This window comes from Octopus sinensis, unplaced genomic scaffold (assembly GCF_006345805.1).
Source record: "Octopus sinensis unplaced genomic scaffold, ASM634580v1 Contig14144, whole genome shotgun sequence".
Taxonomy (NCBI): domain Eukaryota; kingdom Metazoa; phylum Mollusca; class Cephalopoda; order Octopoda; family Octopodidae; genus Octopus; species Octopus sinensis.
Window position 1 is genome coordinate 12,271 of NW_021833121.1, and position 18,755 is coordinate 31,025.

The 18,755-nt window shown below is 38.1% G+C and overlaps 1 protein-coding gene across 1 annotated transcript in view; it reads right to left on the reverse strand.

The window, feature by feature from the left end:
- Positions 1-5,195: 5,195 nt before the first annotated feature.
- Positions 5,196-18,755, reverse strand: part of LOC115230044 — a 56,221-nt gene continuing 42,661 nt past the window's right edge. Inside the window, exon 3 of the mRNA XM_029800281.2 lies at positions 5,196-5,646. Coding sequence (XP_029656141.2) covers positions 5,285-5,646 — 362 coding nt within the window. The 3' untranslated portion in view covers positions 5,196-5,284. The remainder of the gene's footprint in view (positions 5,647-18,755) is intronic.

Here is an 18,755-nt window from a genome sequence, read left to right on the forward strand (position 1 = left end):
GTATTAACTCTTTAGTGTTCAGATTAATCTGTCAAATGTAATGCTTATTTGTTCACGTTATTTTGAATTATTCAGGTTCAAGAGGGGTGTCCACAATAATTGCTTGTAACTTTGTTTTTTATTATATACAGATTTGAAATTTTGTCAGTGGGTGCTTATATACCAAAAGATTATAGTTATGTAATTTTAGCTGATCTAGTTGATTAACTTTGACTTTTATGAGCAAGTAAATTTAATTAACAGTAATAACATTATGGATAAACACTAAAACTGAAATTCTTAATGCATCTTACCTATATGATTTGTTGCGAAAATCATCCCCAATCTCAACCAGTAACAATTTTGCCACTTTTCAAGAAGAAGCACATTAATTTGAATTACATTTATAATTAGCATAAGATTTTATTCTTTTCCTGTATTTCATTCAAATATTCTTATCGAAAATCATCATCATCATCATTTCATGTCCGCTTTCCATGCTAACATGGGTTGGATGATTTGCTTGAGGTCTGGCAAACCAGATGGCTGCACCAGACTCCAGTCTGATCTGGCAGAGTTTCTACAGCTAGATGCCCTTCCTAACACCAACTACTCCAAGAGTGTAGTGGGTGCTTTTACGTGCCACCGGCACAGGGGCCAGGCTGGCAGTACTGGCAACGGCCATGCTTAATAGGCGCTTTTTATGTGCCACCTGCACAGGAGCCAGTCCAGCAGCACTGGCAACAACCTCGCTCGAATGTTTTTTCCCATGCCACCAGCACAAGTGCTAGTAAGGCAACGCAGGTAACAATCATGCTCCAATGATGTTTTTAACCTGCCATCGGCTCAGAGGCCAGATTGTTGCTCTGGCAACGATCTCACTCATATGGTACTCTTAGCGCCCCACTAACACAGATGTCAGTCTTCGAGTTTGATTTCGATTTTGACTTCACTTGCCTCAACAAGTCTTCGCAAGCAGAGTTTATGCCTCAACAAGTCTTCGCAAGCAGAGTTTAGTGTCCAATGAAGGAAAGGCATGCAAAAGTGGACTGGTTACACCCCTGGCATAGACCATAAGGTTATGGTCTCACTTGCGCTTGCTGAGTCTTCTCAAGCGCAGCATATTTCCAGAGGTCCCGGTCACTAGTCATTGCCTCGGTGAGGCCCAGTGTTTGAAGGTCATGCTTCACTACCTCATCCCAGGTCTTCCTGGGTCTACCTCTTCCACAGGTTCCCTCAACTGCTAGGGTGTGGCACTTTTTCACACAACTATCCACATCCATTCTCGCCACATGACCATACCAGCGCAGTTGTCTCTCTTGCACATCACATCTGATGCTTCTTAGGTCTAAACTTTCTCACAAGGCACTAACACGCTGTCGAGTATGCACACTGACATTACACATCCATCGGAGCATGCTGGCTTCATTCTTTGTGAGCTTACGCATGTCCTCAGCAGTCACGGCCCATGTTTTACTGCCATGTAGCTGATTGTACACATGTGTCGTACAGTCTACCTTTTATTCTGTGAGAGAGGCCCTTTGTCACCAGCAGAGGTAAGTGCTCTCTGAACTTTGCCCAGGCTATTCTTATTCTAGCAGCTACACTTTCAGTGCACCCTTCCCCGTTACTGACTAGGTCACCTAGGTAATGGAAGCTATCAACTACTAGTTATTCTCTCTGGGATGTGGTGGAAGTTGTTCTTTGCACATTTTCAGTTTTATTTATTGCTCCTGAGCATCTGCCACATACAAAACTATCCTCCCAGGTAGCCTTCCTTTGATATTGCTGCACCTCTTATGTGTCCATAGCTTACACTGGGTACATCTTATAGAGTTTCTACCTACGCCTTCTCTACAGATCAAGCAGAGCCATCTACTTCAAGGGATTTGTGGTTTGCCTGCCTTCCTACTTATTAGGACTTTGGTTTTAGCTAGGTTGACTCTAAGGCCCTTTGATTCTAATCCTTCTTTCCATACTTGAAACTTGTGCTCTAGTTCTGATAGTGACTCAGCAATTAGAGCAAGGTCATCAGCATAGAGGAGCTCCCAGGGGCATCCTGTCTTGAATTCCACCATTATTGTCTGGAGGACTATGATAAATAGGAGGGGGCTGAGGACTGAACCTTTATGGACCCCTACCTCTACCCTGAATTCTTCACTGTACTCGTTGCCAACCCTCACCTTTCTGACAGCGTTCATGTACATGGCTTGCATGGCTCTCACTAACCATTCAACTATCCCTAGTTTCCACATTGACCACCAGATAAGGGATTGGGGGACCCTGTCAAAGGCTTTCTCCATGTCAACGAAAGTCAGGTACAGGGGCTTATCTTTGGCTAGGTATTTCTCCTGCAGCTGTCTTACCAGAAATATAGCGTCAGTGGTGCTTTTCCCTGGCAAGAAACCAAACTGCATCTCATCTAGTACAAAACTCTTATACTAGTCAATATACCATTGGCTATGTACTCTTATACAATTTAATGAATACATTTACATAACAAAATGTATCTAATAAAGAAAGCTCATTAATAGGTGAGGCAAAGGTGAATATAGGTGTGTAACATAAATATGTATGAAAATAAATATGTATTTTGCACTTTCACATATTATTTCTAATAAAATGAAAAGAATACATGATAGTATTACTATCAAACAACAAAATATAGTAATGCCATGTTTCTATGGTGAAACTGTCCAAAGCACCCTTTACACAAGGGCACTTTGCAAAACAAACACATATATGAGGTCTCAAAGTGATATCCTTTCGGAGTTTTACTTATTTGCAGTGAACACAATCTGCAAACTTTTTCCCTACCATTCATTTTCTCCACTTTATGGAAGTCAATATTTTCTCTCAGTTAATTTTGTTTTTCTCCCAGTTCTGTGCTTTCTGGAAGAAAAGCCCTCCCATAACTGAGATGCAATGTCAACCCAAAATTTCAAATGGTTGTAGTCCTTTGGTGGTGAAGGTACCTTGTGGCTTTTTACATGATATATGAATTAACTATAGTTAGACATAATGCTGGAGATATATGGGTCACCATACCTTATATCAGGATTCCACTAGTTCCTCAGCTGAGTAAGCTTCTTGATACCAAACATAATGTTTATAGTAAAAAAAGCTCGCATTTCCACAGTATCAGTTGGCTGTCATAATGGATCGGGTCTTCCGCGAAAATAAATTATGCCTTGAACATTTGTTTCCTCCGCGACAGTTTCAAAAAAATTTTTCAGTAAAAATAAAAATTAATAGATAGTCCAGTCATTGAGCATTGGGAGGTAGACTGTATTATGGACCAGTCTTTTCTGTGAAATCAGAAATTGTGGTTGATGTAGTAATCTTCAACCATGTTGCCATAATGTTTTCAATATCATTTATATCACTTTCATTATAAAAATTTTCCTCATCTGATGAAGATTCATAAATGTGAATATGATTTGTCTTCAGACAAATCATTGCTGTTTTCATTTGTGTTTTATACATCATCAAGAGTAAAATCTTTGAAGTTGGAATTGCTACTTGCTGATACCATATCATTAAAAACCAAGAAGTCTCAAAAATTTCACCATATTTTTACTTGAATAAAGGTGGGAAAGGCTTTATCTCGCATTATCTGAAAGCTACGAGAATTCAATAATATAATTTGTTTATCTTTTTAGTGATTTTGTAGAGAAATCAGATATGGCAGATTTGACTGGTTCAAACAAATAAAGAGGAATAATTTTCAGCCAGTAATGACCTGTTTAAACACTAAAGGCTTAATTATTGTGATATCACTGCCTGTATCCAATTGTAACATGATATTCACTTTATTCATTTTTATAAACTCGAATTTTCTTTTCTGAGCCTTGCTTAGGATTTCTGTTGACAATACCTTCTTGCCAGAATTTATTTCATTCAACCTTTAAACATTTTCGTTTCCTTTTACATTGTGAGCTTTTGTGACCTATTTTTCCACGCTCAAAGCATTTTAGATTTTTAAAAGAGCAGTTACATTTGAAATGTAAACCTCCATTCCTATAGCATGGATTGGGTCTTGACATTTGTTTCTTTTTTCTATTCATTCAGGTCAACATGAATGAATATGAGAGCAATCTTTTCTTTCAATTTTATCTGCGTCATCTCTTAAATTTATAATCCTCTGGCATTCTTCTGCTACAGTCTACAGAGTTAATTTTTGGTCTTGTTCTAATGTTGTTAATATTCAGAAATGGATATCTGCATCTTTGCTTGATCAAAAATTAGACATTTGAACATGTCAAGGGTTAATTCATTTAATTTGAATTTTTCATAATCTCTTAACAACCCTGGCATAGGTGACAAAATCTTCATCATCTTCTTTAACCAAATTTAAATACTACCAGTGAGTACAGAACAGGGAACTTCTTTCACTGAAATCTTTCAATAAAAAATTATTTCATCACAACAAATCTCACCTGGTTTCTTCGGCAGAATATAGCTACTATATTTTTCATGTTCAGCAGGGGATAACTTTCTTAAAAGTAGTAGTACTTTTTTCTCATCCATCCATACATTCTTCTTTGAACATTTCTTCATATCTTTGAGAATATACAGAGAAGGTGATCCAGTCTTCTGGATTATAACTGAATTCTCCAACTGAGTTTGCTATGCTCTCTGGCGAGTATGAACCTTAAGTATTTTTAAACTTCTTTAATTTTAATCCAAGCAACTGTTGGCTTTGCTGTTGTAGTTGCTGTTGTTGTTACTGTTGTAGTTGTTGTTAATGCTGATTTTGCATGGAGGCCAATAAGTCCTCCATGTTAAACAATTTTTTGTTTTGCACCAAAAGTTTTAATGTTCAATGCAAGCTTCGAATATCTCATCGCCATTTTTATAGCCTACTGCGTTGGATATATTTTCTGATTTGGGCGTAAAGTAAGGTCTTCGTATGATGTAGTACTACTGCTGCTAGATGAGGCTAAACACTTTCTATCAACTGCTCGAGTCAACTCGACAGTTCTTTATTTTATAGAAAAGTATCAGTCCATGTTTAATCATTAGGAAGTGGTCGGAATCCTTCCACAACATTATACATCTTACTCTAGAAACCAGAACTCAATGAAGTAGATGCTTTAGTAAATTTAGGCAAATTACAGAAATGACCACATATATTTTGGGATCAACTAGTTCATAATTGCTCAGAGATACGATATTACAACAAAAAAGTGAATAAAAAAAAAAAATCTTTTCAAAACTGTTGAAGTTGTGTAATCTTCTCATTGTTGTGGTAAATATAAATCTAGAAATGAAGAAAAATTTCACAAAAATATTTTGAACAAATCTATACTTTGTGCTTTATAGAGATAAAGAAGAAAAACTTACATTTTATATGCAAATCGAGTTTCTTTGAATGGTTATCAAATTCATTTTTACCCGGAAAATATGCAACACACTGTAATTTCTTAAACTTCTTATTAAGAGTTAATGTCAGTTCTGATGATAAAGTGCTCAGCTTTCCTGATTTGCTTGTCTTGTTTGAAATATACTTTGTAACATTTTTTTTTGTTTCATCATTTCTAGTAATCAACCAAAAGACTGAAAATTCAGGGTTGGTGTCTTTAATAAGGCATTCATAACTTTTGTTCTGATTTTCCACAGGAACTGTGTTAGAAATACTCTTGATTGTGACTGATTTTGGTAAAACTGAAATAGGAAAAGTGATAAAAATTATATTTAGAAATGAATGGAATGTGTGTGTGTTTTTTAAAAATATATATATATGTATATTTATTTCTGCTGGATAAGAGAACTGTGATAATAGTAATCTCATGAATATTGTTTATATATTTTTAGTTAGATGAAAAATAAAACAGGCTATTGTATGTTTATGAGTTCTGCCAAATGCAAGCTTTCTCTTCAGGTACATGATGCTGCTGTCCCCCATTCCAGGGTCTCACAGGCCCACACCTTCTACACTCTCAGAGTTAGGATACTTAATATTTTTGTTAATATCAATAATCAGGTGTTGCACAATACTCACTGTTTGATCTAACTTAGCAAACCATCATATATATGGACCAACTGGAATACACTCTTATGCTATTTTTTCTTTGGATATGCAGATGACATTTTCAAGCTCAACTCTTTTCATGGTGAGACTGACAGAGTAATCTTGCCACACAAAGTAGAAGCCAAGAAGATGTTCAGATAAACAACTTTGTTTTCCAACAGACCACACATCTAAAACCTCTTTTTACAGCACAAATTATAATTACTTTATTATTTCATTATCTATGCATGTAAACGCGGTTTAGTCTTCCACACCATATGTTAGAAAAAACTAAAGATCCCGACATTCAATCCAATTCTCCTTTTTCATGTTCATTTATTATTGTTATTCATTCATTTATCTAATTTTGTCACAGTTTGGCTGACCAAAACCTGTTGGTTATAACTCTAGTTAAAAATGCAAATGTCCAATTCTATCTTCTTCTTCTTATCATCATCAATCTTTCACACCAACAGCCAAAGTGTTTGTTGCTTCGCAGTGTTATTCACCTAGCAGTTTGTTATGATGGCAAGTTAAATCCATTCCATTTGATGAATTATATTACTCTAAATTCCAAAAATTCCATCTCGCCATGTTCTGTCTTCGCCCAGCCTAACTATGGACTCTCTCTCTCTCCCTCTCTCTCTCAGTTCCGTTAACCACTTGCTTCTCCCAACACGACATTACCTCCGCGCTCCTAACCCCACCCTATATAAAGTAGCTTCATTCAGATTCTGCTGCCTCACATTTTAATATCTTGCCACACAAAGTAGAACCCAAGAAAACGTTCAGATAAGCAACTCTGTTTTCCAACCTAAAACACATCTAAAACCCCTTTTTTTTAGTGCAAATTATAATTACTTTGTTATTTCATTATCTATCTATGTAAACACAGTTTCTTCTTCCATACCATCTGCTAGTGAAAACTTAAGATCCCTATGTTCAATGCAATTCTCTCTCTTTCTCTCTTCTTCTCTTTCATGCTCATTTATTATTGTTATTATTATGGAGATTTTAATGGGCATGTTGGGCGGGATTCAGGTATCGTCACTGGTGTACACAGGGGCCACGGTATTGGTTCCCGAAACAATGAGGGAACTAGGCTACTGGAGTTCTGTGATGCATGTAACCTTTTAATCTGCAACACTAACTTCAGCAAACCAGACAGCCACCTGATAACCTATCAATCAGGTGACTCTGCTAGCCAGATTGTTTTCATCCTCACTAGACAGTGATCCTCCCAGGTGAAGAATGTACACCCCAGCATAGGTTAGTCATTAGTGACTTTAGGCTTAAGGCCAGAAGGATACCAAGAAGCAGACCAATCTAAAACAAGGATTGGGAAGCTAAAGAACCCTTCAAATGGTCAGAGATTTAGGGACATCCTCATCAAGAAATTTGATGAGAGGGAAGAGGAACTACAGTCTTAAAACAAAGAAGGTAGCTGGAAATTCCTACAGGACAGCTTGCTGAGTGCCACAGACCAAAACTGCGGATGGTGCAAAGTCCCTTCAAGACCTAGAGTTACGTGGTGATGGAATAGTACGGTAGACAAAGCCATTACACTAAAGAAACAGGCCTGGAAAGCCTGGGAGGGTGCGTGTAGCAGGGAACTGTACCAGGTAGACAAAAGGGAGGCTGGGCGGTAGGCATGCATAGCCAAGGGAGAAGTAGAAAAGAAGTTTGCGAAAGTCCATCAATGTGAGGACCAAAGAACTGAGGTATTTCAGATTGCAAAACAGTGTGTGAGAGAAAATTGTGATGTCACAGGAGCGAAATGTGTCCGCATCGAAGATGGTGCACTTGCTTTTAATGATTCGGAAAAGAAAGAGGCTTGGAGAAGCCATTATGAAAGACTGCTGAATGTGGAGAATGAGAGCCTGCCAAATGTTGACCCAGTAGAGGGACCAGCTATCCGAATAGACAGCTCCCTGGTAGATAAAGCAATTAAGGATATGAAGCCAGGAAAAGCCTCTGGCCTATCAGGAATCACTGCTGAGATGCTTAAAACAACTGGTGGTGTGGGCTATGGCCTAGTTACCTGCATTGTAAACCAGGCAGTTCATGACAGAGTCATACCCAATGACTGGCGTAGCAGCACCATAGTCAACTGCTACAAGGGTAAAGGTGATGCTCTAGATAGAAATAACTACAGGGGTATCAAACTGCTGGATCAGGTGATGAAGGTCATGAAGAGGGTCATAGCCCATCTCATTAGGCAGAGCATCTGCTTAGATGTGATGCAGTTCGGTTTTGTTCTGGGTAGAAGCACCACTGATGCCATATTCCTGGTTTGACAACAACAGGAGAAATACCTAGCTGAAGATAAACCCCTGTACTTAGATTTTGTGGACTTGGAGAAAGCTTTTGACAGGGTTCCCCGATCCCTTATCTGGTGGGTGATGTGGAAATTGGAGATTGACGAATGGTTAATAAGATCTGTACAGGCCCTATACTGAGAGGCCGTTAGTAAGGGGAGAGTGTCTGATTAGATGAGATGCAGTTTGGTTTTGTGCCAGGTAGAAGCACCACTGATGCCATATTCCTGGTTTGACAACTGCATGAGAAATACCTAGGTAAAGATAAACCCATATACTTAGCATTTGTGGACTTGGAGAAAGCCTTTGACAGGGTCCCTCGATCCCATATTTGGTGGGTGATGTAGAAACTGGGGACTGACAAATGGTTACTAAGAATAAGGACTGTACAGGCCCTATACAGACAGGTCGTTAGTATGGTTAGGATTGGCAATTAGTGAAGAATTCCTGGTAGAAGTAGGAGTCCATCAAGGTTCAGCCTTCAGCCCCCTTTTATTTATCATAGTCCTCTAGGCAATAAGAGGGGAATTCAAAATGGGTTGCCCTTGAGAGCTCCTCTATGCTGATGGCCTGGCCCTCATAGCAGAATTACTACCAGAACTAGAAAAGAAATTTCGGGTGTGGAAGCAAGGTTTAGAATCAAAAGGCCTTAGAGTCAATGTAGCAAAGACCAAAGTTCTAGTAAGTAGGAAGGCGAACACATCATACACCTCCTCAGGTGGCCCTGCTCAATCTGTAGAAAAGGTTTTGGTAGAAACTCTATAGGATGTACCCAGTGTAAGCTATGGACACATAAGAGGTGCAGCAACATCATAGTAAGATTAATTGAGAAGATAGCTTTCGCGTGCGACAGATGCACAGGGGCAATAAACACCACAGATGCTCAGAAAACAGATTCCATCACACTCCAGGGGGAGAAACTAGAAGTAGTTGATAGCTTCCGCTACCTAGGTGATCAAGTCTGTAGTGGGGAGGGAGGTGGGTGCTCAGAGAGTGTTACCACTAGAATAAAAATAAGCTGGCCAAAGTTAAGAAAGTTTCTACCCCTACTGGTGACAAAGGGCCTCTCACTCAGAGTGAAAGGTAGATTGTACGATGCATGTGTGCAAACAGCCATGCTTCACAGCAGTGAAACATGGGCTGTGACTGCGGAGGACATGTGTAGGCTCGAGAGAAACAAAGCTACCATGATCCACTGGATGCGTAATGTCAGAGTGCACACACGACAGAGTGTAAGCGCCCTGAGAGAAATGTTGGACATAAGAAGCATTGGTTGTGACATACAAGAGAGACGTTTGCACTGGTATGGTCATGTACTATGGATAGATGAGGAGAGATGTGTGAAGAAGTGCAACTTCCAAACAGTTGAAGGAATTCAGGGTAGAGGTAGATTGAGGAAGACATAGAATGAGGTGGTCAAGCATGACCTTTGAATGTTGGGGCCCACAGAGGCAATGATGAAAGACCGAGATCTCTGGAGGTATGCTCTGACTGTGAAGACCTGGCAAATAAAGTGAGTTCACGGCTGTATCCTACATCAGTTTCGCATAACCAGCCCCAGCCCATTCAAAAGTACCTTGGATTGTAGGGTGACCTGCTGTGCTTGAGGAGTATATCAAAATCAAAATGAAAATCAAATGGAAATTGTAGTTGTGATACCCATGCTGGTGGCACATAAAAAGCACCATCTGAACATGGCCAATGCCAGCACAGCCTTGACTAGCACCAACTGGTGTAAAAAGCACCAACCGATTGTAGCCATTGTCAGCCTCCTCTGGCCCCTGTGCCGGTGACACGTAAAATTTACCCACTACACTCATGGAGTTGTTGGCATTAGGAAGGGCATCCAGCTGTAGAAACACTGTCAGATCAGACTGGAACATGGTGCAGCCTCCTGGCTTCCCAGACCCCGATCGAACCATCCAACCCATGCTAGCATGGAAAACGGACATTAAACAATGATAATGATGATGATTCATTTATCTAATTTTGTCACAGTTTCACTGACTGAAACCTGTTAGTTATAGCTCTTGTTAAGAATGCAAATGTCCAATTCCATCTCATTATTTTTATTAGTATTATTTCTATTATCATTGTTTTCATTATTATTATTCTTTCACACCAGCAGCCAGAATGTTTGCTGTTTCAAGCTGTGACTGCCCATCCCACCCCACCACCTATACTGGAAGTCTTTGTCCTCTGACCTCTATCAGATGTCTTTCCCCTGAACACCTCCAATGGCTTAAATGCTACCCCATCTCTACTTAGTGTTTAACTCCTATGAAATGTAGTGATTATGTAGGACATAAAATGATGGTGTAGTGCATGCAGGTTGAAGTCTATTGTATGTTTATGAGTTCTGTCAAATGCGAGCTTTCTTTTCAGGCACATGATGCTGCTGTCCCCCATCCCAGGGTCTCGCAGGCCCATACCTTCCACAACCTCAGAGTTGGTATACTTAATATTGGCACATTGAAAGGTAGGGCTGGTGAGATTGTTAAAATGCTTGAATGGAGACGTGTAGATTTGTGCTGTATCCAAGAAGTAAGATGGAGAGGAAGTTCTGCTAGGTTCCTCACAGGCAAAGAATACAGGTATAAGATTTTCTGGGCTGGAAACACTGATGGGGTCAGGGGTGTGGGTATACTTCTTGCGGATAAATGGGTTGATTAGGTAATCAAGGTAGTCAGAGACTATGACAGAATACTTAAGCTTAGATTAGTACCGCAACATGGATTAGCAACCATTATCTTGACTTATGCCCCTCAGCAAGGGCTACCTGATGAACAGAAAGACCGATGTTATGATACCCTCTTACAGACTACCATATTGACAAATGACAAGGACCTTCTCTTTGTGGCTGGCGACTTCAATGGGCATGTTGGACAACATCCAGGGGACTTCCATGGTGTGCATGGTGGCTATGGCGGGAAACAGGCTGCTGAATTTCTGTGATGTAAATGATCTTATGATTTGTAATACTAACTTCAGGAAACCTGCTAGTCACCTATTCACCTACAGGTCTAGCAGATGCTTAAAATATCTGGTGGTGTCAGCTATAGTCTAGTCACCCATATAGTCAATCAGGTGATACATGAAGAAGTAATATCCAATGATTTGGTGTAGCAGCACCATAGTCAACTGCTACAAAGATAAAGGTGACGCTTTAGATACAGATAATTACAAAGGTATCAACTTGTTTGATCAGGTAATAAAGGTCACGGAGAGGGTCATAGCCCAACTAATTAGGGAGAGAGTCAGTTTAGATGAGATGCAGTTTGAGTTCATGCCAAGGAAAAGCACCACTGATGCTATATTTCTGGTAAGACAGCTGCAGGAGAAATTCCCAACCAAAGATTAACCTCTGTACTTGGCTTTCATTGACATGGAGAAAGCCCTATCTGGTGGTCAATGTGGAAACTAGGGATAGATGAGTGGTTAGTGAGAGCTGTGCAAGCTATGTACAGGGATGCTGTCAGTAAGGTGAGGATTAGTAATGAGTATAGTGAAGAATTCTGGGTAAGGGTAGGGGTCCATCAAGGATCAGTCCTCAGCCCCTACTTATGGATCATAATCCACCAGGTAATAAAAGAGGAATTCAAGACAAGATGCTCTGAGAGCTCCCCTATGCTGCTGACCTTGCTCTAATAGCTGAGTCACTATCAGAACTAGGAGAAGTTTCAGATGTGGAAGCAAGGTCTAGAGTTGAAGGGCTTTAGAGTCACTCTAGCAAAAACCAAAGAGGAAGGTAGACAAATTACAAATCCCTTCAGGTAGATCACCCTTCTCGGTCTGTAGAAAAGGCATACATAGAAACTCCATAAGATGTACCTGGTGTAAGCTATTGACACATAAGAGATGGGCGCAATATCAAACAAAGGCTATCTAGGAAGATAGTTTTTGTGTGTGGCAAATGCACTGCGGCAACAAACACTGAAAATGTGTAGAAAACATCTTTCATCACATGCCAGGGGGAAAACTAGAAATAGTTGACAGCTTCCATTACCCAAGTAACCAAGTCAGTCACAGAGTTGGATGCTCTGAGAGTGTAGCTGCTAGAATAAGAATAACCGAGGCAAAGTTCAGAGAGCTTCTACCTCTGCTGGTAACAAAGGGCCTCTCGCATGACGCATGTGTGCTAACAGACATGCTATATGGCAGTGAGACATGGGTTGTGATTGCTGAGGACATGCATAAGCTTGCAAGAAATGGAGCTTGTATGTTCTGCTGGATGTGTAATGTCTGTGCATACACAATGGAGTGTAAGCACCACGAGAAAGAACTTGGACTTAAGGAGCATCAGATGTGCTGTGCAAGAGAGATGACTGTGCTGGTATGGTCATGTGTTACATATGTATGAGGACAGTTGTGTGAAAAACTGTTACTCCCTAACAGTGGAGGGAACTCGTGGAAGAGGTAAACCCAGGAAGACCTGGGATGAGGTAGTGAAGCACAACCTTCGAACATTAGGCTTCATGGAATCAATGGCAAGTGACCAAGACCTTTGGAGATATGCAGTCCTTGAGAAGAACCTGGCAAGCCAAGTGAGACCATATGCCAGTGTAGCATAACCAGCCCACAGGGCAATAAACTGTGCTTGAGAAGACCTGTTGAGTCAAGTGAAATCATTGTCATGGCTGATGCCAGTGCTGCCTGATTGGCACCCATGCCGGTGGAACATGAAAATCACCATTCTAGCATGGTTGATACCAGTCCCACTGGACTAGCTCCCATGCCAGTGACACGTAAAATGTACCACACAACTGTGGTTGATACCAGTGCCAGCTGACTGGTCCCATGCCTGTGGCACGTAAAAAGCGCCATGCAAGCGTAGTTCTTGGCTGGTTCTTGTGCCGGTTCACCAAGATATTCTATTGTAAAAATTGACCAGGAACAACATGATACTCAGCAAGCATAGTTCCTGGCTGGTTCTTGTGCCGGTAGCACATAAAAAGTACCATTCAAGCATGGTCATTGCCAGAGCCGCCTGACTGGCTCTGGTGCTGGTGGTGTGTAAAAAGCACCTACTACAATCTCGGAGTGGTTGGTGTTAGGAAGGGCATCCAACTGTAGAAACCTTGCCAGATCAAATTGGAGCATGGTGCAGCCTTCTGGCTTGCCAGTTCTCAGTCAAACTGTCCAACTCATGCCAGCAGGGAAAGTGAACACTAAATGATGATGATGATGATGATGATGCAGACACTGAAATTGAAAACTCCATTGACATTGGAATTCAATATCTACAGGTAAGTTACAAATCAGTCTTAACAACGAGAGCCAAAGCTACTCACTATACAATGGTATTACAGATGGCTAACAGCTGTGGCAAAGTAGGAAATAGAACCACTAATATAAACCAGTCTAGAAGACACTTGCCCAAGGTGTAGTGCAGTGAGGCTGTACTTGAAATCATATGTTTGGGAAGCAAACGTCTTAACCATACATTTTGTAGAAATTCCTAGTTATCATCTGTGCTATAGGTGCCTAAATCATTATCCTTACAACCATATGCATCAGTTAAAATTTCCCTAGACTTATTCCCAATTATGGGATGTTTTGTTTCCATATTTTCCTTCTCCAAGTCATATTTCATTCCTGTGTCTGCTTAGCTCCGACTGTTATGTTATTGGCTACCAATCTATGTTGTATAGTGCATTCTTCATTAGAAAAGATTTTCACTAGCAAATAAAACCTTCTGTTTGGTTTGTTAGTGAAAATGTCATTTATCTGACTACTTATGTGTTCACCAGATTAGTATGTGTTTGATGATTTGCATCACAGGATTCTAGGAGCATTACACCCTCCCCATTTCTTAAATCACAACCAGAACCTTCACTAACATTATGGAAAACACCATCTTTTTGGCCAACATATTAAATGAAGTTGCCAGCCACAATAATGAAAATACTGTCAATCATTGTTGAGTCTATAGAAAGAACTCATAGAGTATGGAGAGAGTGGGGAATATTGCTTTTACACACAAGTGATGGTGAGTGAAAGACATTAAAGAAGACAATGTAACATGATGTAGAAAGAGAAAAGAAAAAGAAAAATGACAATATATATATATATATATATATAAATATATATATATGTAGTATCAAAAGTTTCTGCAGAAAGACAATAGAAAGAACAACATTCTATAGAGTCAATAGAGATGAATGTTATTAATAATATAGTCTACTGGCTCAGTTAGGTTACCCCTAGGTTACAAAATCTACATCTGTAGACAATTATTTAATGCTCATATTTCCTACGTATCTCCCATCAGGCCCAAATAACATGATGGACTTAACTTGCGATAACATAATTCAAAGAGACAAAATTGATTAGAGGTTATAACTCTTTAGCATTCATAAGTAACAATCAGAAGGACATGAAATACAGCACCATGAAATTTTCATATGAAAAATATGATTATGTAATCTTCGAGAACTGATATTACGAAAGTATAATTTAATTTATGTCAATTTTTCTTTCAATTTTACTCTAGCACAAAGAAGTTATCTTAAACAACTGAAACCTTCTATTTCTTATTTTTTCAATATATATTTATTTGTGTGCAAACTCTGAACTTTTTACATACAAGTTATATATATATATATATATATATATATATATATATATATACTAGCTGAGTATCCTGTTGTTCCTGGTCAATTTTTACAATAGAATATCTTGGTGAACTTTTGGAATAGCACACCCACATAAATTGGATTTTTAACATTTTTCAACTTTTCGTCATCACAGTCTGCAAATGGAGGTGGAAAGGCTTTTGATGATAAAAAAGTTGTGAAAATGTATGAAGTTTTTTACAACCTCCACGCACCACTGATTTGGCCAATTTTTTTTTGCACTACTCACTTAAAAACACTGGGAGTAGCCTGGAAGTTAAAAAAAAATTGGAGCTCACTATTTTTATATATAGAGAGAAAGAAAGTTGCAAATATATATATATAGACAGGGGGAAAATTCATCATGAGAAAAGCAAAAAAATCAAAGAGATAAACAAATAGAGAGATCTTTTCTGTAGCTGTTAGATTTTGAACTTGGTGAAAATTTTCAAATTTGGTATATTGATGTACTTTTTCACATTGAAACCAAGTTTGCAATTCATTTATTCTAGAAAAATTTTAGAAAAATGATAGACAGGTTTAAAGTTTGATCATTTTTACCCAATTAGAAAACAGGATTCGTATGTGATAGCTAATGATAAAATGGAAGTGATGCAAGAGAAATAATACATAAAATAGTGGACAAAGTATTACATCAAGGAAGTCTGAACAAAGCTACACTTCTCTCAAAACCAAATATATACAACAAGAGAGAGGGAGAGAGAGAGAGAAAGAGAGAGAAAGAGAAGGGGAGACAGAAAACTCATAAAAAGGAAAATAAAATGACAAGATGCATACCAAGCAAACTGATAGACAAAGCCACATATAGATTCACACACATATATATACATAAAATATACACATATATAACACACCTATATACGTGTTTGCACACACGTTTTCACATGATAAATATGCTGCTTAAAGTGTACATGTGTATAAATGTTGCATTAATAATAATAATAATTAAAATTGTCAGCAACATGGGGGTACTATTTTATTCTCTGCGTATGTTTTCTGGATATAGCAGCCATTAACATATTTAAGGAATAGTTTTCATAAATATCACTCAGCTTGGCTGTCTACTTGTTCATGGGACTACATCTAAGTATTAATCTATTTTATTCAAATGTCACTTGATCAATCAATGCTTACAATTCCTCTCTCCCATCAACATCCCATCCCCTGCTAAAACTTGTTGTAAACTCTATCCTCATTGCTTATATGTTTATATGATAAATATGCCAGTTAGAATGCCCATCTGTATAACTATTGTATTAATAATAATAATGATTAAATACTAAAACTTTATCATAAGTCTGATTAACAGTAAATAATTAAAACTGTAAGCAACATGGGGTAACTATGATTTTCTCTGCATAGGTTTCTGGGCTTAGCATCCATTTTTGCAAACCAATTATGTCTGCTCACCCACATTCACCTTTTCAATCTGAACGTGCATGACTTGCTTCCCTAGCTGCTTGTACTCTTCCTGTTCTGTGAGTAGAGGTTCTTTGTACCCATATACTTGTGTGCATGTGCCTGTTAAAGAACCATGTGCATGTAAGTATGCACTTATGTGGATTCCATATATATATACACATGTGTATGTAAATGTATGTGCTTGTGGGTATGTATATATATATATATATATATAATATATATATATATATATGCTAGCTGAGTATCCTGTTGTTCCTGGTCAATTTTTACAATAGAATATCTTGGTGAACTTTTGGAATAGCACACCCACATAAATTGGATTTTTAACATTTTTCAACTTTTCGTCATCACAGTCTGCAAATGGAGGTGGAAAGGCTTTTGATGATAAAAAAGTTGTGAAAATGTATGAAGTTTTTTACAACCCCCACGCACCACTGATTTGGCCAATTTTTTTTTGCACTACTCACTTAAAATCACTGGGAGTAGCCTGGAAGTTAAAAAAAAATTGGAGCTCACTATTTTTATATAGAGAGAGAAAGAAAGTTGCAAATATATATATATAGACAGGGGGAAAATTCATCATGAGAAAAGTAAAAAAATCAAAGAGATAGACAAATAGAGAGATCTTTTCTGTAGCTGTTAGATTTTGAACTTGGTGAAAATTTTCAAATTGGTATATTGATGTACTTTTTCACATTGAAACCAAGTTTGCAATTCATTTATTCTAGAAAAATTTTAGAAAAATGATAGACAGGTTTAAAGTTTGATCATTTTTACCCAATTAGAAAACAGGATTCGTATGTGATAGCTAATGATAAAATGGAAGTGATGCAAGAGAAATAATACATAAAATAGTGGACAAAGTATTACATCAAGGAAGTCTGAACAAAGCTACACTTCTCTCAAAACCAAATACATACAACGAGAGAGAGGGAGAGAGAGAGAGAGAAAGAGAGAGAAAGAGAAGGGGAGACAGAAAACTCATAAAAAGGAAAATAAAATGACAAGATGCATACCAAGCAAACTGATAGACAAAGCCACATATAGATTCACACACATATATATACATAAAATATACACATATATAACACACCTATATACGTGTTTGCACACACGTTTTCATATGATAAATATGCTGCTTAAAGTGTACATGTGTATAAATGTTGCATTAATAATAATAATAATTAAAATTGTAAGCAACATGGGGGTACTATTTTATTCTCTGCGTATGTTTTCTGGACATAGCAGCCATTAACATATTTAAGGAATGGTTTTCATAAATATCACTCAGCTTGGCTGTCTACTTGTTCAAGGGACTACATCTAAGTATTAATCTATTTTATTCAAATGTCACTTGATCAATCAATGCTTACAATTCCTCTCTCCCATCAACATCCTATCCCCTGCAAAAACTAGTTGTACACTCTATCCTCATTGCTTATATGATAAATATGCCAGTTAGAATGCCCATCTGTATAACTATTGTATTAATAATAATAATGATTAAATGCTAAAACTTTATCATAAGTCTGATTAACAGTAAATAATTAAAACTGTAAGCAACATGGGGTAACTATGATTTTCTCTGCATAGGTTTCTGGGCTTAGCATCCATTTTTGCAAACCAATTATGTCTGCTCACCCACATTCACCTTTTCAATCTGAATGTGCATGACTTGCTTCCCTAGCTGCTTGTACTCCTCCTGTTCTGTGAGTAGAGGTTCTTTGTACCCATATACTTGTGTGCATGTGCCTGTTAAAGAACCATGTGCATGTAAGTATGCACTTATGTGGATTCCATATATATATACACATGTGTATGTAAATGTATGTGCTTGTGGGTATGTGTATATATATATATGTTTCTTTATTACCCACAAGGGGCTAAACATAGAGGTGACAAACAAGGACAGACAAATGGATTAAGTCGATTACATCGACCCCAGTGTGTAACTGGTACTTAATTTATCAACACCGAAAAGATGAAAGGCAAAGTCGACCTCGGCAGAATTTGAACTCAGAACGTAACGGCAGACGAAATACGGCTATGCATTTCACCTGGCGTGCTAACGGTCCTGCCAGCTCGCCACCTTTTATGTATATATATATTTACATTTAAGCATACGCTTATTCAGACTGCATGTACATATATGTATATATATAGTTTAGAGGATGAAGACAGGTGTTCTCTATATAGAATACACTTCGAAGTGCTCAAGAGATTTGAACTTCAGCTGGTAGATGAGTAAATATAATGACAAGCAAATTAGACAAGTTGCTTTACACAGAATATTAAATACATTTAATAGGAAAAATATACATATGTATAGATATAAAATAAGTCCGACTTATAGAATATAAATGATATCAGGAGTTAAACAGGTAGAGT